Consider the following 27,202-nt stretch of genomic DNA (forward strand, 5'->3'; position numbering starts at 1 on the left):
GCATCACTGAAACCTGGTGGGATAAGTCCCACGATTGGAATGTAATAATGGAGGGATACAATCTATTTCAGAGAAACAGACCAGACAAGAAAGGAGGAGGAGTAGCGTTATATGTCAGGGATGTGTATACCTGTGAAGAGATCCAAGATTTAGAACCTCAAAGCCAAAGTGAGAGCATTTGGGTCAAAATTAAGGGAGAGAAGAATAACAGTGACCTCATTGTGGGAGTTTACTATAGATCCCCAAGCCAAACGGAGGACATAGACGATGCCTTCCTGGAACAGATGGCCAAGCATGCAAAAGGAAGGGAGATAGTAGTAATGGGGGACTTCAATTACCCAGATATTTGTTGGATGTCAAACTCAGCCAAGAGCAAAAGGTCAAAGAGATTCCTCACTGGCCTTGCAGACAACTTCATTGTCCAGAAAGTGGGAGAAGCAACAAGAGGAACAGCCATTTTAGATCTGGTCCTAACCAATGTTGATGACCTGGTTAGTGGGGTAGAAGTGGAAGGATCATTAGGCGCGAGTGATCATGCTCTTCTGAAGTTTACTATACAGCGGAAAGGAGCAGCCAAGCATACTAGGACTCAATTTCTCGACTTTAAGAAAGCCGACTTCATAAAACTTAGGGAAGTGCTGGGTGAGATCCCATGGAGAGTAATACTAAAAGGAAAGGGAGTTCATGATGGCTGGGAGTTTGTTAAGAGGGAGATAGTAAAAGCACAACTTCAGGCAATACCAATGAGGCGGAAACATGGAAGGTGCCTAAAGAAGCCAAGGTGGCTATCTAAAGAACTTTTAACTGAGTTAAGATTAAAAAAGGATGTGTACAAAAAATGGAAAAGGGGTGAAACCACCAAAGAGGAATTCAAACAAATAGCCAGCACGTGTAGACACAAAGTCAGAAAAGCTAAAGCACAGAATGAACTCAGGCTTGCTAGAGAGGTTAAAAGCAACAAAAAAGGCTTTTATGGGTATGTTCGTAGCAAAAGGAAGAACAAAGAAACAGTGGGGTCACTCAGAGGAGAAGATGGTGAAATGCAAACAGGGGACACAGAAAGGGCTGAACTCCTCAATGCCTTCTTTGCCTCAGTCTTCTCCGATAAAGAAAACAATGCCCGACCTGAAGAATTTGGAGCAAATGATTCAGCAGAGGAAACACAGCCCAGAATAACTAAGGAGATAGTACAAGAATACTTGGCTAGTTTAGATGTATTCAAGTCTCCAGGGCCAGATGAACTGCATCCAAGAGTATTAAAAGAACTGGCAGATGTGATCTCAGAACCACTGGCAGTCATCTTTGAGAATTCCTGGAGAACAGGCGAAGTCCCGGCAGACTGGAGGAGGGCAAATGTTGTCCCTATTTTCAAAAAGGGGGAAAGAGAGGACCCAAATAATTACTGCCCAGTCAGTCTGACATCAATACCAGGGAAGATTCTGGAGCAGATCATTAAGCAAACAGTCTGTGAGCACCTAGAAAGGAATGCTGTGATCACCATTAGTCAGCATGGATTTCTGAAAAATAAGTCATGTCAGACTAACCTGATCTCGTTTTTTGACAGAATTACAAGCCTGGTAGATGAAGGGAACGCAGTGGATGTAGCCTACCTTGATTTCAGCAAGGCATTTGACAAGGTGCCCCATGATATTCTTGTAAAGAAGCTGGTAAAATGCGGTCTTGACTTTGCTACCACTCAGTGGATTTGTAACTGGCTGACTGACCGAACCCAAAGGGTGCTCATCAATGGTTCCTCTTCATCCTGGAGAAGAGTGACTAGTGGGGTGCCACAGGGTTCTGTCTTGGGCCCGGTCTTATTCAACATCTTTATCAACGACTTGGATGATGGACTCAAGGGCATCCTGATCAAATTTGCAGATGACACCAAACTGGGAGGGGTGGCTAACACCCCAGAGGACAGGATCACACTTCAAAACGACCTTGACAGATTGGAGAACTGGGCCAAAACAAACAAGATGAATTTTAACAGGGAGAAATGTAAAGTATTGCACTTGGGCAAAAAAAAATGAGAGGCACAAATACAAGATGGGTGACACCTGGCTTGAGAGCAGTACATGTGAAAAGGATCTAGGAGTCTTGGTTGACCACAAACTTGACATGAGCCAACAGTGTGACGCGGCAGCTAAAAAAGCCAATGCAATTCTGGGCTGCATCAATAGGAGTATAGCATCTAGATCAAGGGAAGTAATAGTGCCACTGTATTCTGCTCTGGTCAGACCTCACCTGGAGTACTGTGTCCAGTTCTGGGCGCCACAGTTCAAGAAGGACACTGACAAACTGGAACGTGTCCAGAGGAGGGCAACCAAAATGGTAAAAGGCCTGGAAACGACGCCTTATGAGGAATGGCTAAGGGAGCTGGGCATGTTTAGCCTGGAGAAGAGGAGGTTAAGGGGTGATATGATAGCCATGTTCAAATATATAAAAGGATGTCACATAGAGGAGGGAGAAAGGTTGTTTTCTGCTGCTCCAGAGAAGCGGACACGGAGCAATGGATCCAAACTGCAGGAAAGAAGATTCCACCTAAACATTAGGAAGAACTTCCTGACAGTAAGAGCTGTTTGACAGTGGAATTTGCTGCCAAGGAGTGTGGTGGAGTCTCCTTCTTTGGAGGTCTTTAAGCAGAGGCTTGACAACCATATGTCAGGAGTGCTCTGATGGTGTTTCCTGCTTGGCAGGGGGTTGGACTCGATGGCCCTTGTGGTCTCTTCCAACTCTGTGATTCTATGATTCTATGATCCCTGAGGAGACAACACACTAAGTCAAACCATGGCTTAGCTCACAACAGCAGGACTGGAAGAGCAAAGTGGCCAGAATCTCCTTTCTAAGAGCTCACATTTGTGCTAAGCCATGGTTTGGCTCAGTGTTAAATGTGACCTGAATCAATGTCTTTCAAAGATCCTGAATAAAACTTTTCCCATTCAGTCTAAGTTACACTTTTCAACAAAACTGGCCACTATTTTGTAAATTGGAATCAGTATAGAACAGATGAACTGGTAACTCTGCTTGTATATAGGATATTGTATGCAAATATAAAAACCTAAGTAATAATTGAAGAACTCATTTCCCATAGGTATGCCATGAAGTCCCATTGCCACATTTTCTGCTCCCTTCACATCTGTCTTTGTTTCTGAATTAGTTACTGAGAGCTTAATAGCACAGGAGGCCAGATTTGGCCCAGTGGCTGCTGACTGTTGACCATCATTTAGAGTTTCATTCACAAAAAGTACACTAGCTATGATTTCAACTAAGTCAACATTCTCAAAGTGTGAAGCAAGACCTCCTTGGAAGACTAAATCTCTTTCCCAACCAAAGTGTTTTTTTGACAAGGTAAACAAAAAATGGAGTTGCACTCCACCTGACCCTTCTCAGTCTGAGTGATACAAAGAGCATACATGTTTCACTCCTCGTGACAATCCTATTTTGGTTACCTTTTTGCTACCTCCACCTTAATGAATGCAGAAGAGCTAAAGTGGATTTGCTCCCTCAACTTATTCAGTTGTAGCACTGACACAATGGAATGTTCTCTGTAGAGTGATTACCAAAGTGTTTCTTTATGCTTTAATATTGGCTGGATTCTCTCCCCCGCCCCCATTTCTATGTTAGCTTCTTTCGACTTCCCCTACACTGCAGGAAGAAAAGTGTGACAGTTTTAAAAAATAAATAAATACATTTTGCAAATCCAGTTGCCAATAGTTTGTGGCTATGAGCAATCACCTTCTGCCATATTTTTGTTTTGCTTTTATTTCAGTCAGGGATACTCCATTTCCATTTTATTTTTAAAATAGTCACTCTGACAAAAACTGGATACCCTTGAGATAATACAATGCATACATATTTGTGCCTGAATATTTACACACATACACTTGCAATCAGGAAGTTTCACTAAGAGACCTAAATAGTCACATGACAGTTTAACAAGCCTTGTTTTTCTTTCACCCTATTTCCCCTCATATAATTTCTTTCAAAACAATAGCTTAGTCTTTAAAACTAAGGCTGTGAGTTTGGGATAAAAGTATATATTTGGTAGGGTTAAAAGTCGAAGGCACACTTGTTCATGTGTTGGAGCCATTTTGGCTCTGGTATGTTATTGTCATAGGGTAGAAATAAAACATGATGAATGCTCTTTTTCTGCTAATATTTATTTAATTGCAAGCAGATTTGTTCTTCAGTATCTCAAAAAGACATCTATTGAGATTTGACTCACATGCAAACTAAAGCTAAAATCAATTAACCATTTAAAGCAGATGACTTAATAAACAAAACTCAACATGTATAAACCTTTGGCAATTTGTATCAGTAAAAGCCTCATTTCACTTAAGCACATACCCCTTATACTATCTGTCTAAGTTGTGAGCCACTCAAAAACCTGGCAAGACCATGAAGGAACATGGTATTACATCACAGATCTACATGCTTTAAATATGAGGTTCTACAACTGCATACCAAGAAAATTCAACAACTGAATTTTTGTAGATTAGTATGATTTAAAATCGTCTGTTCTTGGTGATTTACATCATTTCCAATTTTAAATTCATGTATCTCCAGAACAAGAGTATATACCAGCTGATTGCTGTAACTATTAAAATGTATTGGGTCGGAAGTAAATAAAGCCTTTATGCTACCCAGAAGCATAATCCAAAACCTTCCAAGCCAAAACAGCCTTTGAACTACAAAATTATATATGCCAAGCCACTCAGAAGCTGTCTGGGCAAGTAAGCAGTATAGCAATTAATAAATAAAAAAATAAGAAAGGAGGTAGGGGGAAACATGAAATTAATGGATTTCTATTGGTGCTATTGTCCCGAGCACACCCAGCCCAAAGAGGACAAATGGTTGATAGTTTAATTCTTTATTAACAAAGCACACATGGTAGCTCCTAAGGTGCACAGAACATGCGCACAAACTTCTGGTGACTAAGTAGCTGGCATCCCCTGCCCAGGCTTGCGCTCCAAGCTGGACGCTTGGAGCAACAGCATAACCATGCCTCTACCCAAACATAAGCACCCTCGTCTGATAGTACATGCACAAGCATCCTGTGAATTCTCCTTAAAGGAAGTTGCTGTTGTGTCTGTCTTTTCAAGCCCCTCCTAATCCTGGGTCCTGGTCTAAGAAATTATTTTGAAAACAGTATGTTTTCTGATAGAGAAAATGATGCTGAGATACAGCAGTTCTGCAAACCCAAGCAGGGTGGTATCCTTACTGCAGACATATGAATCTCCTGCATGCTCAACAAACCTCTATCTCTGTAGCTAGTACAGAGCTAGTTTCTGGATTATGGTATAAAGTTGCCCCCCCCCATTTTGTTTATTAAGGTTATACTCCTTCCTCCTATTGCAATCAAGGTGGTTTGCAAACATTAAGTAACCAATCAGTAAAACATAGCATTCAAAACCAACGCATGTCCAATAGATTTGTTGACTAAAACACCATTAAAGTATCTCAACTGAGTCGGCTGACACCCAATAGAATAAAAATGCCTTCAATATGAACCAAGAGAGATCAAAAGAGAGTGGACCAAACCTCAAGACAGCAAGTTTCACAGTTGGGCACAGCCACAGAAATGTTTCTTTCCTAACCCTCAACCAACCATATCTCTAACACAGGCATAGGCAAACTCGGCCCTCCAGATGTTTTGGGACTACAACTCCCATGATTCCTAGCTAACAGGACCAGTGGTCAGGGATGATGGGAACTGTAGTCCCAAAAACACCTGGAGGGCTGAGTTTGCCTATGCCTGCTCTAACATCATTAGGCTATTGAGAAGAGCCTCCCTTGCAGATCTTAAACTAACAGGAAAAGTTGTATGAGAAGAGAAAGATCTCTAGACTAAATCACTGAGGGCTTTAAAGGTCATAACCAGGACTTTGAACTGTGTCGAGAAACAAACTGGAAGCCAGTGCAGTAAATCAGTATAATGTGCTCCAAAGGCTGAGTGCCCATCAAGACACTTGTGGTTACATTCTGGACCAAGTGAAGATTCTTCAAAGGCAGCCCTGTGTAGAGTGCACTGCAGTCATCAAGTCTGGAAGTAACTAAAGCATATGTCACCATAGCCAGGATAGAACTTCCCATGGATGGATGCATCTAAAACACCAGCCTAAGCTGGGCAAATCACTCCAAACCCCAGCTGGGTCTAAGAGTACTCCCCAATTCTGAAAAAGATCATCACCAAAACTATCGTTACAAATGAGCATTATCTGAAAACTTCTCTTGATGATCTCTTTATGCATATAATGGGGTGGGGGAGCTCCTACTGGAAGATCAGATAGTTTTTTTAAAAAAAAACTTGGAGGGAGAGGGTGTCAGTAACATTCTTAAACCTCTCAAGCATCCTGCCATATAAATAAAAGATGCATTCCAGGTTTTCTTGCGTTTTTTGATTAAGAAATTCAGTTCATGTACTGTATTAATATCCTGAAATATTTGGCATTAAAGGGACACTACAGTAACAGTGTTCCAAACAAAACAGCAAAGATTGAACCTAGTAGTGCTTTCAAGTGATGAACAGTTCTAGAGAACTTGAAAGCTTGCACACTATTTTCTGATATTTTGGTTGGCCTAATACAGGTATTGTCGTAATAAGGATTTTGGAATTTTCTTATGGGCCCACACGGCTACCATTGTTTTCTACTTGTCAAGTATTAGAAATACATTTACTATTTGGTGGGAGAGAAATATAAATAATAAAAGTTCAACTCATACTGGATTCAATATCAGCATCAACGGGCACATGGTAATTTGGCACAACAAAAAGGCAGAACAACTTCTAAGGCACAGTTGTGGAAAACATACCATATGTTCTGTAAAAACAAGCAAACAAAAAAACAACCCTTATTTCTCCTTTTTGAAAAGCAGAGGTGGGAAGTTATTCAGAATTGTTCCAGTTGATCTTTTTTAAAAAAGACATGGCAATAATTTGATTTTTTTTCCAGCAAGCACAAACAATATAGAATCCAAATCTTGTCCTAGAATTCTGATTCTAAGACTTTGATCTTATCCACATTTACTTGGCTATCTGGGTGATTTCTATGGGACATTCTTTAAAACAAATGTGTTTAGGATCATAGTGTGAGTAATGTCATCTGTACACATTTTTAGCCAGGTAATTTCAGTGAAACAGTTGACTGGTTGAGCACTTAAGTAAAAAATCAGGAATCTAGCAAGTAAGTGAACCTGAATTACAAGCAAAACAAACCCCAACTCATATCACCATGACTTTTCATTTTAGATCAGTGTAGTTACTTTTATAAACAACCAAATAAAAAGGAAAACCTCTCCTTATATTGAATATATTCAGATACCCCAAACAATCAAGTATATGATTTTGGGCAAATCCACTACAATACTTCAACTCCTTTTAGTGAACACTCAGCTTTACTGTATAATGTTTTGATATATATTGTATCAATACTCCTGATATTGTCACTACAGAGATGTCCATAGAATATGAATCTGATCATGGTGAAGAAGAGCTGTTTTAGAAGCATTTTTGAAAAACACTGGATTTACAAAACATATACAGAATCACCTCTTATGCTTTGCGGTTTGTTTATTATTCTGAACTCAGAGGTATGCAATTCTTTGGATAAACTCCAGAAGAGATTGGACAACTAACTGGGACATATAGAACAACAGGACAGGACAGGACAGAGAACCAAAGTTTGTAATGTATTGCAAATGTGTACACAAACATATAAAAAGAAGCAAAACCCAAACATAACTGTGCTAACTGTGCCCAGCCATGATTCACACACAAAATGCACATCTGAAAAGCAAAAAATATGTTTTTATTTCCTGGAAATATATATGCTCAGGACAACACAAGAATGGATCGCAGGAGCACAACATACCATTTGACGACCAAAAAACCCAAACATTGAAAATTTCTATCCAATGTATTATCACTGAGTTGTATTGTTGCTTTTTTTGAACCAAATCAGCACAAAACAAACAAGCAGCGGTTTACAAGACAAGGCCAGAGGCTCAAGTTTGAGATTTCATAAAGAGGTGGAGAGAAGGTTAATAGAGGATAACCCGTATTTGGCAGGTCTTCCTTGTTTTACAGAGCTCAAGAATTAATCTTTACTATAGTGTTTGGATATGTCTTAAAAAGCAAATACCTATAACCCTGGATTTCCCTTTTCAAATTTGACACCAAGGAAAATAGTCATTTTTTTGTGCTTTATATCCCACCATCCAAGCAATCAAAAACCAAGCGAAAAGACCCATCTGCTAGGGGCATCCTTTGCTTTTATTTTGGAGGTGGAGTGGGGGTGGGGAAGGCGAAATAGACGATGCCTTTGCAACCGGGAAATCAAAACCCGACACATAACCATCCGACGCTGAGAATTATCATCTCTTCTCTTTTTCCCCTTTTCCCCAAAGCGCGCCCCCCCCCAATCTGGTGGAGAAGGAAAACCTATTCTAGAAGGCTGTGGGGATATGCGAAATAAGAGATGGGGGTGGGGAGAGAACCTCCCAGCGCCCCCTCTTCGGCCACAACGATTAGAACGTTGTGTATCATTTTATAAAGCTACATTGTATTCTGTAGACGTGCCCTGCAGACGCAGTAATATGAGGCTGTTTGGGGGGAGAACTGGATTGGGGGAGCAATGGAAAGAGATCAGGGCTGCTACCCAAGGAGGGGGGGACACGGTTCCCTTTCCCCCCAGGTTTTTTTCGCCCTGTCACAGCCCTGAGTTGCAGGTAGAGAGAGTTAAGAGATTTAAAGAGAAATTGCTACATTGTAACAAACTCACCGTGATGTTTGAGCAGCAGTCAGCGCGGGGTCTCCGAGACATCCCCGCACGGGCTCCGGAGGCAGGACCCCAGCAGGCACAGACTCATAGAGGGTCAGCCAAATGCCTGATTGCAATGGAGCAAGGCGTCTAAAAAAAAGGAGGGGTAGGCAAAAGATAAAAAAAATAAAAGGACGGAAGGCAAGGGTTTAGGGAGGGGGGAAGGTAACATACAGCTAATTTTTTATTTTACGTTTCAAGAGAAACGATGGGGGGGGAAAAGCCACTTCCCTCCACCCCTTTCACTTAATTTGCATTTGTGTTGCCCCACCCCCCTCTCTCTTTCAAAATAGCCACACGCGCGCGCACGCTCAAAGGAGAGCCTCCGACGAAGACATTATTACCACGGGGCTGTCAAGCGCGGGGTGAATTAAAGGTACAGGCACACTAAGCGACCTTCGTGATTGACGTGCGTTTCAAGCTAAGCTTCGCATGCTCAGGAGGGAAGAGCTCGGCGCAAGCAGACGGAGGGGGTGGGTGGGAGCGTTTTCAGACCTTACGCGGGTGGAAAGCATGGGTGGGATCTTAATTCGAAGCGAGCTTCTTAATAACAACCAATTTCAACTTAAGAAGAAAAAAGCTCAACTCGTATTGAACAAAGAGAGAAGGAGCACTTGTCATTTCTATGAAATGTGAATGATCAAGAGCTGACTCGCATCAGAGGGCTTTTGGCTGAAACTGCTAACATCCCCACCAAAGGTTTAAAATGACACTTTTATATGAGAGCCATCCAGTCATTTAAGCAACTACAGCCCCAAGTGTACTAATTCCAGCAACTCTATTCTCAAGCATACAAGGGAGTAAGCCCTGCTGAACTCTGTAGGACTTGCATCTCAATAAGCACACTTAAGGCATATCACAAAACTAGGCAAGGGAACCAAGTCTATTAGAAAAGGCCAAGTGTTTGAGAGTCATACTTCCTGCAAAGGTAATTGTAACACACACTTTACAGAAGCCAGAACACTAATACAGGTGTGGGAAACCTTTGCCTCTCCAGATGTTGCTGAACTACAACTCCTATCATCCCTGGTCATGGACATGCCTGATGGGAGTTGTAGTTGGGCACAGTTGGAGTATGATCTGTCTTCTCTTCACCCCTAAATTACAGGACTTGGGGTGTACTAATTAAATTATATTTCCTACTTATACCAGACCATATTGGATTCTATGGGTGCAATCCTGTGCAAATGTAGTTTTGTGTGTGTGTGTGTGTGTCCCCAATTCTTCTGCCTTCTACTACTATTCTCAACTCTTGTAAAAGCTTCCCTGCCTGAAAAGGCCATCATCTTCAAATCCCTTTCATCTGCACATCTCTTCAAAATCACCATCACATCACCTACTCTGCCATCTGTGGCAGGCTGAGTTAACCCTACTGGCTATTCATTCTCCCTTATTCCTCATTTCACTACTCTTAACCTAGCCTGCTCCTCGAAACAGTAGCACCTTAGAGACCAACTAAGTTTGTTATTGGTATGAGCTTTCGTGTGCATGCACACTTCTTGAGATGAAGCCACAAGAATTAATGCAACTTTTGCCAGGGTGTGTATTAATGTTTAGCATTATCTGTCAAATGCTAAGTGCAGCGTTTTGGGAACATGTAAAACTGCTCCATGCAGGCACGTATGGGACTTGGTGGGACCAGATTAGAATGACAGGTGCTCATAGATTTTTTGTAGAATGTAGAGCAAACCATATTGGTACCACTGCTTCATTAGGCACAATGCGAGTGGGGGAGGGCTCAGGTTCTCCATTCCTGCCATACTAATGCACGCATCTTGAGGACTGGAGGAAACCCTGCAACTTCTGAAGTTCTATGAGAGCCAGTGTGGTGTAGTGGTTAAGAGCGGTAGTCTCGTAATCTGGGGAACCGGGTTCGCGTCTCCGCTCCTCCACATGCAGCTGCTGGGTGACCTTGGGCCAGTCACACTTCCCTGAAGTCTCTCAGCCCCACTCACCTCACAGAGTGTTTGTTGTAGGGGAGGAAGGGAGAGGAGAGTGTTAGCCGCTTTGAGACTCCTTAGGGTAGTGATAAAGCGGGATATCAAATCCAAACTCTTCTTCTACGATAATCATGACATTAGCACAGGAACATAGGAAGCTGCCTTATACCAGGTTCACCTAGCTCAGTATAATCAGCACTGACCAGGATTTTCAGATGGCTCTCTCCCCACTCTCCCAGATTGAACCTGGACCTTCTGCATGCAAAAAAGATGTCATAGCATTCAGCATTGGCCCTCGAAGTGAGCATAGAGCAGTGGTAATAATAGACCCAGAAAGTTTCTCTGTCTATAAATAGTTCATGAACTGTTGTGGCCATGTTCTTTCTTTCGTTCTGCTAAACAGTAGATAAATGTTTAGAAATGTATAGTGATTACACATCTTACTTTGTTTGAATGGGCACATGTGTTCATTTGTTTGTATGAGTAGTGTAATGGATGTTACCTACCCCATATTTGATCTACTGGCTACACCCAGCCTTTCCTTTGTGGTTTCTGGGAATTTAAGGTGCAATTCTGTACACATGAATAAGTCTTTTGAACTCAGTGAGGCTTGCTTCCCAGAAGACACAAGACTGGACTGCACAGTCAAAACACCACAGAAACAAAACAACTAATAACGAAATAAGTATGTGTTAATAACAATAAAGCAATTTTTAATGTGCAACATTCTAGCTATAATGCATAAATCACAGAGGGGTAAGTTTGATATTAAACAAGAGATATTCAAATAAACCACTTCTAATACCTTTTTCAGACAGAAAAATAATTATAGTATAAAATTGATAGCAGGTTATACTGCAAGGGTAGCCAATGTGGTGCCTTCTAGATGTTGTTGGACTACAATTCCTACAAGCCTCAGCCAGTATGAACAGTACTTGGGGATGGTGGGAGCTGTAATTCGACATCTGAATGGCATCATATAGGCTATATTTGTATGTATCCTACTGTATCCCTAAGGATTTATTCTTTAGTAAGTGTGCACAGGATTCCAGCTAAGAAACTGAATAATAATAAAGTTTAGTTCAGTAGAACTTAAAGATAACCATGTTTATAATTACTTGTGGAGATTTTGCTTAGCTGCTCTAGAACGGAGTATTCAATGCATACTTTCTGGTTATGGTTTACTAATCAAAATAAATGTTCTTTATCTCATAAATACTAATTGAGCCTGTTATAGAAATTTTTTTGTTAATGCCCTATATTCAGTGCAGCTACGAAACAGTACCAAAAGAGACAGGAGGCTGAATCTGGTGCAGTTTGTAGTGAAGTAAACATATAGTAGACAATAATTGGACTATACATAAATACATTCACATAGTTCACAACTCATGCACTTCTAGATAGTATTTAGCTGTTCCTCTATCAAGCAGCTTCCTGCTAGATTTCGTTAGTACCAAAGCAAAACAAAAGCAAACCCAAGTCATTACTGTGCAGTGCTTCACTCCCTCAGTATTACTTTTCTAAAGCCAGTCACATAAGTAAATGTAATCGGGACAGCTCTTAATTACTGTTTCGCATGCTTTATCCAGCAAGACACGCGGCCAACACACACATTGAAACAAGCCAAGGCTTTCTGAGTACAGTACTATATGCAGATGTTCCCAATTCCAAGCTAACAGCCAGACAGGCACCGTCTTAAACGGGCTGTGAGATCAGGCAGCTGAAAGCACAGCTCAGGAAAGGGTCCTCGGCGTACTAATTAAAAACTGGTTTTGCCGGAGAGAGAGTTCTCCTGATTGGTCAAAAGTGGAGCAGATCAGAAAGTAATGGGATGGGCTAAAGGCAGCAGCCGTCACCCTGATTAGACAGGTTAAATATGATTGACTAGCGTGGGTAATTAATAAGGGGGTAGGGCTTTCTGCTATGTTTATACCCTGCGATTGGCTGGATTTGAATTATCTCTTACATTCTGTTTAAACTTGGGTGGGACTCGCTTTGGTGCTCTATAAAAGGCAGAGCTGCGAGCGTGGAGGCAAACGAGGGCGGCGAGAGTTTTTAAAGAAGGCAGGATTTAAGCAACTTTGCTCTCCCGGATCATTTCACTGGAGCAGAAAAACCACGTTTTCCACAGCGTTTTTGTAACATATCCGATTGGGAGTTTTTTTAAAAAATAAAATAAAAAAGCTGAGAAAGGAAGAGATTGAAGAGGGTTTTCTGCTCTACATGGCCATTTGCAGTTTCATAAAACAAAACAAACGTGCCGGTCCACTACTGCCGGTGAACTTAAATGCAGTACATTAACAAACGAATCAGAAATCGTTTAACTTTGGACTCGATCACGGATTGTAGCTTGGGGTAATACTCCGATTGCGCCTGGGGATGCATCTCGGAAGCAAGAGCCATTGCAGCCGTACAGTCTACTCCTATGCAGTTCACAATATGGCAGGGTTTTACAGTGGGAGTTATTTTGCTAATGTTAGTTTTTAAGCATTTTTTTTTTTTTACAAATGTGCACAGATACACTCGCGCCTGAGCAAGACAGTGGGAAGACATTCTGAACACGTTTCGAAAACTAAACTTGTAAAAACAACAACGAATTTGTATGGATCGGGGAGTACCTGAAACTCACTGGTGGAGCATATGTGCATTGCACGCAGAAGGTTCCAGTTTCAGTCCTCTTATCTCCAAATTCCCCTTATCTGAAACGAGAGTTGTTGCCAACACAGTAGTGCAAAAAACGTTGTGCCAGGGAGGTCAATGGCTTGACTTGGTGTAAAGCAACTTCCTATACTCCCAGGGCATGCTGGGTAGGTGGGGAGGGGAGTAGGGCTGCTTATCTCTAGATATGCCGTAGGCATATGCTTGTCAAGCCTTGTTCCACACCACACTTACTGATAGGGAAAGCAAGGAAAATCACATCCCATAGACACAAGTGATTTGGATGAGATCTATTCTCAACAGAGGCACTACCTTGAAAGACATCTGGATTCTATACAACACATGAGCAACAGCTGTACGTTTGCTGTACTGCAATGGTTATGCTGTAAGTAACATCCAGGCTAGACTAGTACAATGTATTTATATGTGGGGCAGTTTTTTAAGCCTTTGAAAACTTCAGTTTACAACAAGGAGGCTAGATTCTTCCGGGACACAGCATAACAAGCTTATTACACCTATACTGGCATCTCTTCTGAAAAGAGTTTGTTGAGATTGCTCCAGTTTCAGTTGCCACATACTTGCTTACCCGGGCAAATTATGAACCCAACATGTAATCTTGATTGGGTCCCAGTTTGTTTCTGGACACAGGCAAAATTATAACAACTTAAAGCTGGTTTTGAGCTATAAAGTCCTAAGCAATATGGGACAAGTGTACCTGAGAGACTGCATTTTCTCATATGAACCTATGCAGCTGCTAAGCTTGAAGGAAGTACTTCTGCCTTCAGAGAAGACTCTTTTTTCTGCTGGTTGTGCAATAAAGGTTAATGCTCTCTTCCAGATAATATCAGCTGGGGAAGTCTGTCCTATTTACTCAAGAATTTGGTGCTTCAAAATTTGAAAAACACTAAACTGGCAATAGTCCCATTGCATACTTGTTTACTTATTAATAATAATAATAATATCTTTATTGTCATTACCCCCTCTCGGGGACAACGAAATTACTTTTATTTATTTTACTTTTATTTATAGACGTATTCATTTACTGCTAAATCACAAAACATGTCAAAACAGTTTACAACATTAAAAAGATTAAAATCATAAAAATTAAAAGCAGTTAAAAAGCAAAAGTTTAAAGCAAGCATTAATAAACCATTGTGGCATATGTATTCTGAATTGCCTATGCAGGCCTAGTGGAATAAAATGTTTTTCGGTATGCATTTAAAAGTTGGGACAAAAGGAACTCACTGTATCTCTATTGGCAGAGTACCAATTCGGGGAATGATTAACGATGCGCCTACCGATGATTCCAGTAATCAAGCTGGAATATAGGCAATCGTGGAGGTACCCTCGACCTAAGTTGTTTAGGGCTTTGTAAATTTATGCAAGGAACTTGGCTCAGAAGTAGATGAGCAGCCAGTGTAGCTGCTTTAACAAAAGTGCCACATGTCCTTGGCCAGAAGCTCCCATCAGCAGTCTGCATCAGCTGGAGCTTCCGAACTAAACCTAAGGGCAGCCCCACATAGAGCACATTGCAGTAATCCAGCCTCGAGATGACCAATGCTTGGACTGCAGAGGTCGGGCTATCCCTTGTCCAGGAATGGCTGTAGTCCTCTAACCGCTATTATACAGTAAAAAGGAGCAGATAGGCAGAAGATAACAAATTTACAGCTAGAATTGGACACTTAACTTTGTTGTATTGGTGATCCCTTTTTTATCCTCTTCCTTTCTCGCTCTCTTTTTTTTAAAGATGATATAGCTGACTACAGATTTGTGTTTTCCCAGCAGGAATAGAGTAACAGCACTGTAATACAATCCTGTCCGCCCTTTCCCCATTGGTATGGGTTAGAATGACTATTATTATTGGCAGGGGAGCAATTGCCATTTGCATTAGAACATATATCATGTGTCCCTACAATTTGAAGTGAAAGGGCCTTGTTGGTGGTGCCTCCCTCGCTATGAAACACTCTTTGTAAAGAAACTCACCCAAAACCCCTATTATCCTTTAAGGCCAGACTAAGACATTTTAAGGGACGCGGGTGGCGCTGTGGTCTAAACCACAGAGCCTAGGGCTTGCCAATCAGAAGGTCAGCGGTTTGAATCCCCTGCGACGGAGTGAGCTCCCGTTGCTCATGTCCCTGCTCCTGCCAACCTAGCAGTTTGAAAGCACGTCAAGTAGATAAATAGGTACCACTCCGGCAGGAAGGTAAACGGCGTTTCCGTGCGCTGCTCTGGTTTGCCAGAAGTGGCTTAGTCATGCTGGCCACATAACCCGGAAGCTATCTGCGGAAAAACGCCGGCTCCCTTGGCCATTAAAGCAAGATGAGCACCGCAACCCCAGAGACATCCGCGACTAGACTTAACAGTCAGGGGTCCCTTTATATTTTCAAGACATTTTACTCTCCCAGACTGCTTAAGTTCTTGCTATTTTAGTCTCTGTGGTATGGATGGTGGTTTTAGATCCCATGTTGCTGGCTCTTTTTAGCACCTGTGACCTGCATTGTATTTTATTGTTTTGGACTTTTTGTACTGGAATTTTTACAGTGGATGAGATTTTTAAGATTTATCGTGGGGCTTCAGTGTGATGTTTTTAATTGGTTTTATACAATGTCCGTATAGTTAAAGCTATGTTTTTCCCAGTAGTGATGTATGGAAGTGAGAGTTGGACCATAAAGAAGGCTGATCGCTGAAGAATTGATGCTTTTGAATTATGGTGCTGGAGGAGACTCTTGAGAGTCCCATGGACTGCAAGAAGATCAAACCTCTCCATTCTGAAGGAAATCAGCCCTGAGTGCTCACTGGAAGGACAGATCCTGAAGCTGAGGCTCCAATACTTTGGCCACCTCATGAGAAGAGAAGACTCCCTGGAAAAGACCCTGATGCTGGGAAAGATGGAGGGCACTAGGAGAAGGGGAAGACAGAGGACGAGATGCTTGGACAGTGTTCTCGAAGGTACAATCATGTTTGACCAAACTGCAGGAGGAAGTGGAAGACTGGAGTGCCTGGCTTCTCTGGTCCATGGGGTCATGAAGCATCGGACACGATTAAACGACTAAACAACAACGCCAGAGAACTCGCTTTATGAGATGTCTAACAATAAATAAATATTCTGAAACAGAACAATATTTATTCTGAATTAAAATTAGATCAGCTGTTTATAGGGTAATCATATTAATTTACTAAATTGCAGGAAGGTATAATGATAAATAATAATAAAGCAGGACTTGAAATGAGAATATAATTGTTATCAATAATACTATTTCTTAAAGAAAGTAAGAAAATATATAAATAGAGTAAAATAGCACTATTTCACATCAAAAACATGAGAGAAAAATCAGGAATTAAATTGATTTCAATGAAAACAAAAATTTACACTGGAGCAATTAAAAGGATTTTCATCACTCATACACCAGGCACAATTAACATGAACAACTATAATGGCTAAAACCTGCAACCAGGAAGCTTTCAATTAAAGGTACAAAAGCCCTGAAAAGATTCAATAGCACTACTTTGACGGTATACACTGGACAGGCTGCATGTGTGTAGGGGTGCCAAACTGGGTCTTTGACCTGGGTCAAATAAAGCTTAGTTTCACCCTTGGGGCAGAATATATTTTCCACATCCAACCACACCTTTTGCACTAAAAACTGGATCCTCATTCCCTGCTGTGTATGAGATGAGGACAGACCCTTGTTTTAATTCCTATCATCACCTACAGCTTCACTGAGGACACTGTATATTGCAGCTGCTAGCTTCCTTTTCTGGCAATTTCTTTTAATTGTTTCTTGATAAGCAGATATCCAGAACTTAAAAGCTGCATCTCTATTCCAGCAAAAGCCGCTTTCTGAGTTTCTATTTGCCATTAAGAAGTGTTACCAGAAAAAGGAGTTGGCAAACCATATATAGTCCAAATAAAGCCAGTTGTGCTACAGTAGTGCCATTGAAATCAATGGGCTTAATTTAGTTGTAATTGACTGTGCAATCCCATACATATATTCCAAATACCGGTAGTAAGCCCTGTTAAACTCTGGAGTTTATTTCCAGGTTCAGTGTGTATTATCCTGTAGAATTAGAGCCTGATCCTATGCGTAGTAGGGCTCTAAATCTACTGATGCCACTGGAATTAGATGCATTTAAAGGACTGGGAGGTTACTTGCTCTGATGACTGAAATGAAACTTGATACATACAACAAAACCAATTTGGATTGAAGCAGTAATTTGAGACTTAAGTGCGTGGGACCATTTTAAAACAGTATTTTAGCAATGTTTTTTCCCTTGCTCACTACTAATGGAATGCTTTACTTCCTGGCATCAATTTCATTCCCGATATTGGCACATGTAAATATCTGAATAAAATCTTACTTCTTCACTTCATCTTCCTCTCAATTGACATTAAACTCTTAAGCGTCTCCAACCACTCCCTTGCCCTCCTGTCGCTCTTCTTACTTTGGGGTGGGGGGGAACTTGAGACAAAACACAATTTTTTATTTCACACTTTTAATATTTATTTTTACTTTATAAGTAGGCCAGAAAATGCCTATATAGCTACATGATGTTAATCATTACATAAATATATAGATTTTAATCTAGATTATCAGGGCCTATTTCTTCCTATCCCACCACCTTTGTTCGTTTATACACGCCACCGTCTCTTGAGACAGGCGGATGCCAGCACCGACTATTTTATAGAATTGATCTAGAAACTGGTGCCTGAGTTTGGAGTTTTATTTTCCTCTTCCCTCCTTGGCCCTTTCCCCTTGTGTGCTGTATCTTTAATTCATTTATAGGTATGCCTGCAAGGAGTGTCTTATTTTGATTTCATGTAAGGCGCACCGGGAGCCTTTTTTGGCTGAAGAGCAGGGTACAAATCCGTTGGATAAATAAATAGCAATAAAGGACTAACACTTGCTATCACTGCAGTTATGCACTATGCATGTGTAGATACCACACACACACACACACATATATCCCTGTGATCCTCAGAAGGGTGGAATAGAAATACATATAAAATTGGGTTTTGCTTTTATTATGTATTTGGATCTTGTGATTTTATGTGGTAACCACCCATATAAATAACCGGGTTGTTTTTATTATGTATTTTGATATTGTCATTTTATGTGGTAACCGCCCATATAAATAATTGGGCTTTTTTCATTATGTGTTTTATTACGTGTTTTTTTCATCTTGACGTTTTTATGTGGTAAGTGCCCCGAGACCTGTGGCGCGTACAGGGCGGTATACAAATGTGGGGGGCAAACCCCCCAAAAACGTAAAATATCCCCTCACGGAAACGGTGCGCGACGAGATGACACGCCATACCTCCGGCTGCGTCCCCCCCGTACCTCATTCCCTCACAGCTTCCCCTCCACGACTCCATCCCCTCCTTTATCCTCCCCTCACGTAGGTAAGTCGGGGGAGGTTGTTCGCGCCTTGCCAACCTCCTCACAAAATGGCGGCGCCGGGCTACCGGCTACTCCCTTTCCCTTCCCGCCAAAACGCACGCACGTACCCTCACTCCCCCCCCCCCCCGTTTACACCCTCCCCGCGTAGAGCGAGCGAGCGTAGCGCCGCTTTATTGTCGTCCTCCCCCGCCCTCCCCTTCCAGCCTCGAGCCCGTTCGGGCTCCAGGCGCGCGTGGGCGGGCCCCAGTCGGCGGCTGGGCGTGGCCGGCGCGTGCAGAAGAAGAGGAGGGGGAGGGGGGACTAAATAAATAAATAGAGAGGGAGGGAGAGGAGGAGAGCGGGGCGCGCGACGACGGGTAAAGCAGCGGCCTGTTTCTGCCTGTGCGCGCGCGCGCGCCCGCGTCGTCCTCCTCGCTCTCTCGCTCCCCTTCCTCAGGGAAGGCTCCTTTCTTCTCTCCCTCGCCCCCTCAGGTGCAGGTTGCAACCGTCCCTCGCCCCCCAAGGCCGCTCCACCACCACCACCACCCGGCCCCATTGAGGAGCAAGCCCCGCACCCACCACCTCAGGAGGGAGACCCGCTCCCCTCTGCAAAGTAGGGGGCTAAGGCTCCTCGCCCCGCTTCAGGTCCCTCTCGCCACACCATTTGTGTCAGGAGCGACAAAGAGAGCTTTTCCATCTGTGGTAAGGGGCTCTCCCTCCTCACCTCAACGAAGGAGGACTTGTGCAAATGCGCCCCCCCTAACCCCCCCCGTGGCAGTTGCTCCCCTGTGGGGACAAGCGAGGCCCAGCCGGTCTCTGGAAAGCGGGGTGGGGTCGGTTGCACATACTTCTATGGGGGTCGCTGCAAGCCTCCGTTTTGTTAGGGGGAAGGGGCCTGCTGGCGAAGGGGGCTCCCCACCCCACTTTTAACTGCTCAGAACTGGGGGGCAGCCACTCCTAGGACTTCCTGGGAAACTTTCCCGTTGCTTTGTTTCCCCCCCCTCCTGTAGAGAAGAATATGGAGCCCTGGCACCGTTGGGAAAGAGAATCTTAATTCGGATCTTGCCCCTTCGTCAGGGTTAAAAATACATAACAGCGTTTCAAGTGCTGCAGCAGGTTTTTAGGGTTTTCTCTGCACCTGTTTTTTTTTTTTAAGGCTCAGGATGGGATGGAGAGGTTAAGGCTGCAATGCTTTTATATAGCCCCATTTACTACCCCGGGGTTAGTTAAGGCTCATTCGATTCAACAGGGCTTGCTTTGGAGTAGTCGTGCAAAGGATTGCACTCTTAGGAAGGGAAGCCCTGTGTTACGTTTCATTGCTTTTCAGTGGAATTTTGTGATAGGAGAGAAAAGCAGTGAAATGCAAGAGAACAGCTAAAAACCATGGGTGTCAACCGGTGGAAAGGTTTCAGTTAAGCTGCCACTTAAGCAATCTAGTAAATAAGTTTGCCTATGCTAAAACTTAAACATAGGTTTATATACACCACTTTATATACTGAAGGAAGTGCAAAATAATGTATACTTCAAGAAAAGCTGCTATGGCGGGGGTAATCCATTTGTAATATTTTCAGCCTATGCCATTACTTAGTTAAAAATTAGCTTTCCTGGGTTTCTCTCGTTCTCAAAGGAAACCCAAACATAAAAATACTGTAAAACTTCCAAAAGATGCTGAAGCTTTGGAATTTTTTGAGGGCAGCACTTAATAATTGTGCAACAGCTGAAAAGAGAAGTAAATTTATTTGGTATTTGCTCTTGGTACATGAATGGGATAAGGAATCCCAAGCCGCTTAAGTGTAGCTAGGAAATAATCTTTTTATCAGTAATCACACCTTATCATTTGAAAACATGACCTAAAAATATCTGCATGATAAAATTCTGATGTTCATATTTGTATGTAAAGCTTTTATTCCCCACTGCTATGAGCAGGCTTTTAAAAAATTCCTTATTTTTATCCTGTGAAATTAAGATATCTCCCTAACACCTTTTTGCTTTTATAAGCCTGCACTACTAGCATCAATGGTTTGTGTACCTTGGTCCTTTGCTCTGGAATGTTGGGTGCTGTGATATGGATAGGTTGTAAGTGGCATTATGTTTATAGTGCCTGGATACAGAGCATTATATATTCATAAAATTCCATTTAATAATATGCCACACCCAGCAAACAATCTTTCCTTTTTCTCTCCATCCCAAATTAAGAGATCGTGTGCCCCTCAGTATTACAGCAACAAATATTTCCTCCCAACGTGCAGTTAAAAATTGTGTACCCTTGTCTGTTAGATCCAGTGGGAAGAATTTAAATATATTTGTATACGCACCCTGTCTTACAAAGAGAGGTTGAGTTGATTCTGTTGATAGCAAGGAGGAGCCTTAAATACTCAATGTCATTCATCTTAATGGATATGAATTTAAACTATTCTCTACTCATTCTATCCTTAGAGCACATCTTTCCAAGAGTTCTCCCAAAAATAATACTGGACTTGTAGGATTTTGAATGGCAGCCACTAATACCCAGTTAAAATTGTGAAGACAGAAAGAAGTGCTGATGAACTTTGCTTAATCCTTGGTGAATAATACCTGTAAGCTATTCTTAAATATAAGCATTTGCAAATTAGGAGTCTCCATGCATAGTTTTGTATATGTAAACTCTTGCCCCTTTTTGCAAAATTTATCATGTTTACATTTCTGTTAAGCCCAGAGATAGTAGTCACATATTGTAGTGTTCTAAACATGCATGTACATTAAAAAAAATAATTTGCCACTTTTTATTTATATAGGGATGTTTATGGCCCACCTTTTAAGACCTAGGCTTGCAATGCAGCAAGACAACACAATACATTAAAAAGAATAAAAATCCTGTAGAAACCTGGAATAATGTGTATTCAAACAGCAAAACTGCAAAAAGAATCCAGGAAGCCACATAAAATAACAACCTTTTTTCTGGGTGGTGGTGGTAAGTTTTTAGCCATTGGTGGAACATAAATAATGAGGTACGCAGTCTAATCTCTTGGAGCAGTAAGTTATTATGGACAGCTTCACATTTAACACTAAGCCAAAATAATACATTAATCTTTTGAAAATGCTCATGGGGAATCTGTAGACCTACCTATATTGCAGTACATCTATTATTTGTGGCAGTACCTTCATCTTATATGTGATCCTCATCCCAAACACTAAATTTCAGTCGAGATTTTTGTTATTAACCTATTTAAATTAAATTTGATCATTTGAGAAATAACAGTAGGAATCAAAATCCCTAGCTATGTTATTTATTTCACAAAATTTGTATACCGCTTGATTGTAATAAGACCTCAAACGTCAGTATGATCTATATGATCATGCTTAATTTAATCATGGGGTAACCCTCATTTGAAGATATGGAGGCAACCCTTTTTTGGGGCTGGGTAGAGTGTGGGATTAATACAATAGATCATCTGATAAGAATAGATGGAGAATTTTTACAATGATTCTTCATTGAGGGTTAGATACTATTTACCAATGAGGATTAAATGCTAATTTTAATCTGTTTCAGTATTTTAACTTTTGTATGTTTTAAAATAGGGTTGTAAATTTTTCTTGATATTATTGTCTTAGCTTTTTGTAAACCACTTCTGAGTTTTTTCACAGTCAAGTGATGTATACTTTTTAGGAAATACCGTAAATTTATAACATTAAATAATATTTTCAGTAACAGCACACTTCAGTGTCTATTTATGATCCATCAACTTGGAGTGCTTTATCATCACCTAAACTGCTGGATGGAATAATTGGTTGGTTGCAAAATATAAAACCAGTTACTAGTTTTTATAAATGCATATATGGAAGTTTTTAATGCTTGATGTTTTACTGTGGTTTTATCATTTGTTTGAGCTCCAGTGTGGCTAGAACAACCCAGTCAGATGGGCAACATAGAAATAATAAATTATTATTATTATTATTATTATTATTATTATTATTATTATTATTATTGGAAGCTCGTAAAGTAGACGATCAGCAGGTTAGAGAAGAATGGAACAAGGGAATTTAGAGTGTACTATACAACCTAAACAATGGCAAATTGCTTTAGAATCTATACGGAATATTTCTTTAGATGTAAAATTGGCATGAGTCCTGGTATTGCTCTGACTTGTGCATGCCTATGATTCTTCAAAACTGTTCAACACTTGTGACTCTGTCTCAAAGCCCCTTTTCTCTTTCCCATTTCCATTTTGATCTTTTGTTTAGGAACCTTGACCCAAATTACAAACACAGAAGGTGGTTGAATATGGACCAGTACCACCTCAGTGATGAAAGTTCACTCCACTCTGAGATGCAGCTTCATGAGTTTTCAGGGAATCAGGCTTTGGACTGCAGTGATAATTTCGGCCACGATCTGTGTCCAGATATGAGAGACATGATTTATTCAGGATTGAGCAACTTGGATGTGGACCCCAGCCTTTCAGCCACAAATATGAATAATGACTCCTTGGAGGACAATCTTGACACCTTATCTTTGTACTCGGTGAAGGACTGTGATTCTACTAAACTCCTTGAGGATTGTGACCCAGACTCACGGCCACTCTTGCATGGTGAGTAACCCTGGTTACAGTGGTAAATAACCAAAGTGGCAAAATCTATAAGGGAGGAATGCAAAAACTGGCTTTTCAGATGTCCTATCAGACTCAGCCAGGATGGCCAGTGGTTGGAGGTTATGAGAACAGTTATCCAGCCACGTCTGGAGAGTCCCAGGTTCCCCATCTTTGCCTAAATACGGGCTTCCTCAAACTCGGCCCTCCAGATGTTTTGAGACTACAATTCCCACCATCCCTGACCACTGGTCCTGCTAGCTAGGGATCATGGGAGTTGTAGGCCAAAAACATCTGGAGGGCCGAGTCTGAATCTGCCTAAATAGAATCCGGAAAACTTTATATTTTCCATTCAGCTATGGGTTCCTTTTCTGGTCAAGGCACTCCTCTCCGAAATGGGACTACGTAGTAATTGTTCCATTTCACACTTCAGTGCCATGTGTACACCGGTGTTTCTGCACAACAAGGATTATGAAATATGAATGGGAGATGCATGTATTTAGATGTACAATGGGCATATGCTAGAGACCTGCAGACCATGGCTTGTTTTGTGGAAATTACGGATCCCAAAGCATTTTGCAAGCAGAAATAATTAAGTTCTACAAAATTTTGATAAAGAACATAGGTGTGCAGGTTTGTAAGGAGAAATTTGCATTTATTGTCCCCTTTTTCTGGGGAGGGGAATCTTATGCATCCTCACGTGACTGTTTAGGCATCTCTTGACTTTTTAATGCCAACAGGTCCACGCGGTTGTTCAATGTTTTGTTGAATAGTCTGTCATTTTAATTACTATTCTGTATTGCTTTTAATATTTTTTAATCATTTTATATTGCTTTACACTGCCCTGATGCTTTATGATGTGGAGGTATATAAATAAATGAATATATTAATATAGTAATTTGCACTGGAAAATCACATATGCTGTATTAGCCATTCAGATTTGATACAACACGATGTTGTCTTCATGAGCATTGCCTGTTTCTTTCAGTATGGTGATGTGGCGTCGTTGCATAATCACAGTGTGTGTAGACTTTGAAATGAGGGTATTTTTCTTAAGGGTAGGGGAAATAGCACTTTTGGCAAGGTAAAAATGTACAAAATTGCCAAAAGCAAATACAAATACCAGCCTAATTTTTCAGTGGAGCAACTGAGAAACAAAACTCATCTCTTGGAACACTTTCTTGGGATAATGTCACAGACTTAATTTTTCTGTAAAGTGCCATGAGACATTTATTGCTCCTTGGAAAAAATAATAGATAAAGATGACTACACTACAATATGATAAGAATATGTTCCCCTTCTGTCTAGTTTCTTTTCAATTGCATCCAGGATAAAGGAAATGCTCTCTGTGGAGTCTTTGCAGTGCACACTCCAGCTGCAGCTGGGAAAAAAGCTGCACTGAAGAAACATGGCAAATCTAACTGTTAGGACCGAACATCTTAGCTTCCTTTTAAATCAAATAATTAATTTCCTGTTGAACCTTTGTAGCTTTTGTTATTTTCTCCACAATTAAGTTTTCAGTTGAATTGGTTTACTCTAAAATCTGCAGTGAAAAGCTAAGACATGAAATTTTCAGGTCTAAGTTTGCTGGACAAAACAACAGTCCACTGTGATCATTATTGGGATTAGGTGCTTCCATCATTTGAGGCATTTAGTTGACAGCACAGCACTTCAGAAGATTAATTCTCCTTGGAATTATACCTGCATTAGATGAAGTTGGCTGAACGTTACATGCTGCCAGGCCAGGCTTGGGTTGAAATGCTTTTATTTAAGCTCCATCTTATATGCAATTAAATATGCACATATCATACCATAGCTGTGTTGGTTTTTGGTTGTTTTTGGTAATATATGAAGTGGAAATCAGTTCTTAAAAGAGATCGGCAGTAATGGGGACATGTGAATGGAGAGTAGCTTAGATAAATTTAAAATGGAACAAAATTGACAGTGCAGTAGTGCTCTAGTAAGAACAATGAAATAATTTTGGTCGTCAGGAATGAGCTTTGTTGATCGGGTGCAGTAATGCTGAACAAATGCAAGGCCTCCGTTTTAGAGGAAGGGAATGCTACGCTACCTTCATAATTTTAACTTAATTACCTGAATGGATTTTTTAACTAGGCACTCAATTTAGTGCCAAAATCCTAAAAGCAGATAAAATAGAACCTCAAAACTAATTAACTGTGAAATCGGTGGGTCTGCTTCATGAGCAAGCAGTTTGGCAATAAGAGGTTAGCTCTACTAAAAAGTTCAGTACTGGTTTAAATAGTTACTAGAGAGGAGGAAGGTGCATGTTTCTAGAGGGCCAGAAGTTCCCACACCTGTTTGTTAGTGATATGACCACTTTAGCAGTGCAGAAAGGGTGCTTGTATAAGAGGCAAAAGAATACTTTAAAATTCAGCAGGGTCTACCCATGCTCTCTTGAGTTGTATATGTACTTCATTTATGTACAGTTTTTGTTCTTCATTCCACCCTGCAGCAAAAATGTAAATCCTGTGTGTTTATACTAGAGATCTGGGTATTCTGGGTAATTTTCCAACGCTCTGAATGCATTGGAGTGTTTAGGATATTTGACATACACTCATGCGCACACATATAGAATTAAGTGTTTGTGTGATGTGCTCTAAGACGTTTGCTGCTGGTAGTACAGTTACTGTTAAAAATGGTATGGGATGGAATCATGTAACCTGGGCTTGCTTTAAGCCTGTTTTTATATTTGCTTTGCTATGCACTCTTAACATGCCCTGAGACTGCTGGGTGGATCAGGATACAAAGCTTCATAAAATATTGTGGGATAACCAGTATGCTTAGGTATAATTAAACTTTGGAAGGAACTTAGAAGGGAATATATTAAAGGTCCAACAGCCTGTAATTCCATGCTTTACTTTGCTTCATATTTTGTGGTTTTAAATCTCTACTGTGGTTCCTCTCACCAAAGAGGACTTGCCCCAAACCTGGATCTTGGCATCCAGGGAATTCTCCTTTTATACCTTCCCCCCCCACCCTTGCATTATGTTCATTTAACAAACATAATTCAATTTGACATTATGTTCATTTTATGAAATTTCCATACCAGTTGATTATAGTAAAACCTCTAAGCAGTTCAATATTGCTAGATCATGACTGGAAGAAATTAATTGCATTGGGGAAAGAAATTTAAACAGTTTATTGCCATCACCATCATTATAAACATTGACATTTTTAAATAAGAACAGTTGTTGTTGGTTTTAACAAGCTTTAGCATCTTGTGTAGTTGGTTTAATAACAGGGGTAACGGGTGTTCCCATCTGAAAGTATTTAGAATTGAGGAAGAAATGGAACTGTCAGGGCTTCAGTCCTCCTCGGAGCAGCCTGCTCCTATCCTGTTGTGTTGAATGGGCTCATCCCTATTGCTTTTAAAAGGATCCTTTTTATGAAGAACCAGCACGCAGGAGAATCCATAGTTAATGCACCTGGTTTTTTTGTGCTGACTGAGAAGAGAACGGGATTAGTTTACTGTGTCTGCTTCCGCAGCGAATACCAGTCCCAAAGTTAGTATGTGCACCCTGTTTTCTGCTGCCAGGAACATTCACCAATAACTGAGGGAGCTACATGTGTGAAGCCCCCAGAAATAATTTGAGGAGGGGAGGTTCTTCAGAACCTCTCAAAATATGTAAAAATATATAAAAATCATCCAGTAGTAACTTAGAGACCACCTAAGTTCTTGGTATAAGCTTGTACCAAGAATAAACTTAGTTGGTCTCTAAGGTGCTGCTGGACAATTTAAAATATATAGATATATATTTCGACTGCTTCAGACCAACACGGCTACCTACCTGAATTCTGAACCTCTGTTATTTAAGCCCCTCAAT

At 41.0% G+C, this 27,202-nt stretch overlaps 2 protein-coding genes across 12 annotated transcripts in view; one reads left to right on the top strand and one right to left on the bottom strand.

The window, feature by feature from the left end:
- BICRA (BRD4 interacting chromatin remodeling complex associated protein) overlaps window positions 1–13,521 on the bottom strand; it is a 103,906-nt gene extending 90,385 nt beyond the window's left edge. For 4 of the 5 annotated variants that reach the window (XM_053397710.1, XM_053397712.1, XM_053397709.1 and 1 more), the window contains exons 1-2: window positions 13,378–13,520; window positions 8,781–8,909 (exon numbers count right to left, since the gene is read on the bottom strand). The gene's annotated coding sequence lies outside the window, so the exon portion shown is untranslated. Of the gene's footprint in view, window positions 1–8,780; window positions 8,910–13,377 lie in introns of all 5 variants that reach the window. The other variant, XM_053397711.1, reaches the window with a different exon arrangement.
- Window positions 13,522–19,474: 5,953 nt separating this feature from the next.
- The window catches only part of ZNF541 (zinc finger protein 541), a 33,762-nt gene continuing 26,034 nt past the window's right edge, over window positions 19,475–27,202 (top strand). For 5 of the 7 annotated variants that reach the window (XM_053397713.1, XM_053397719.1, XM_053397718.1 and 2 more), the window contains exons 1-2: window positions 21,266–21,371; window positions 23,017–23,360. In XM_053397713.1, coding sequence (XP_053253688.1) covers window positions 23,057–23,360 — 304 coding nt within the window. In that variant the 5' untranslated portion in view covers window positions 21,266–21,371; window positions 23,017–23,056. Of the gene's footprint in view, window positions 19,498–21,259; window positions 21,372–23,016; window positions 23,361–27,202 lie in introns of those variants that run through there. The other 2 variants (XM_053397717.1, XM_053397714.1) reach the window with 2 other exon arrangements.

The sequence above is a fragment of the Podarcis raffonei genome, chromosome 8 (genome assembly GCF_027172205.1).
Source record: "Podarcis raffonei isolate rPodRaf1 chromosome 8, rPodRaf1.pri, whole genome shotgun sequence".
Taxonomy (NCBI): Eukaryota; Metazoa; Chordata; class Lepidosauria; order Squamata; family Lacertidae; genus Podarcis; species Podarcis raffonei.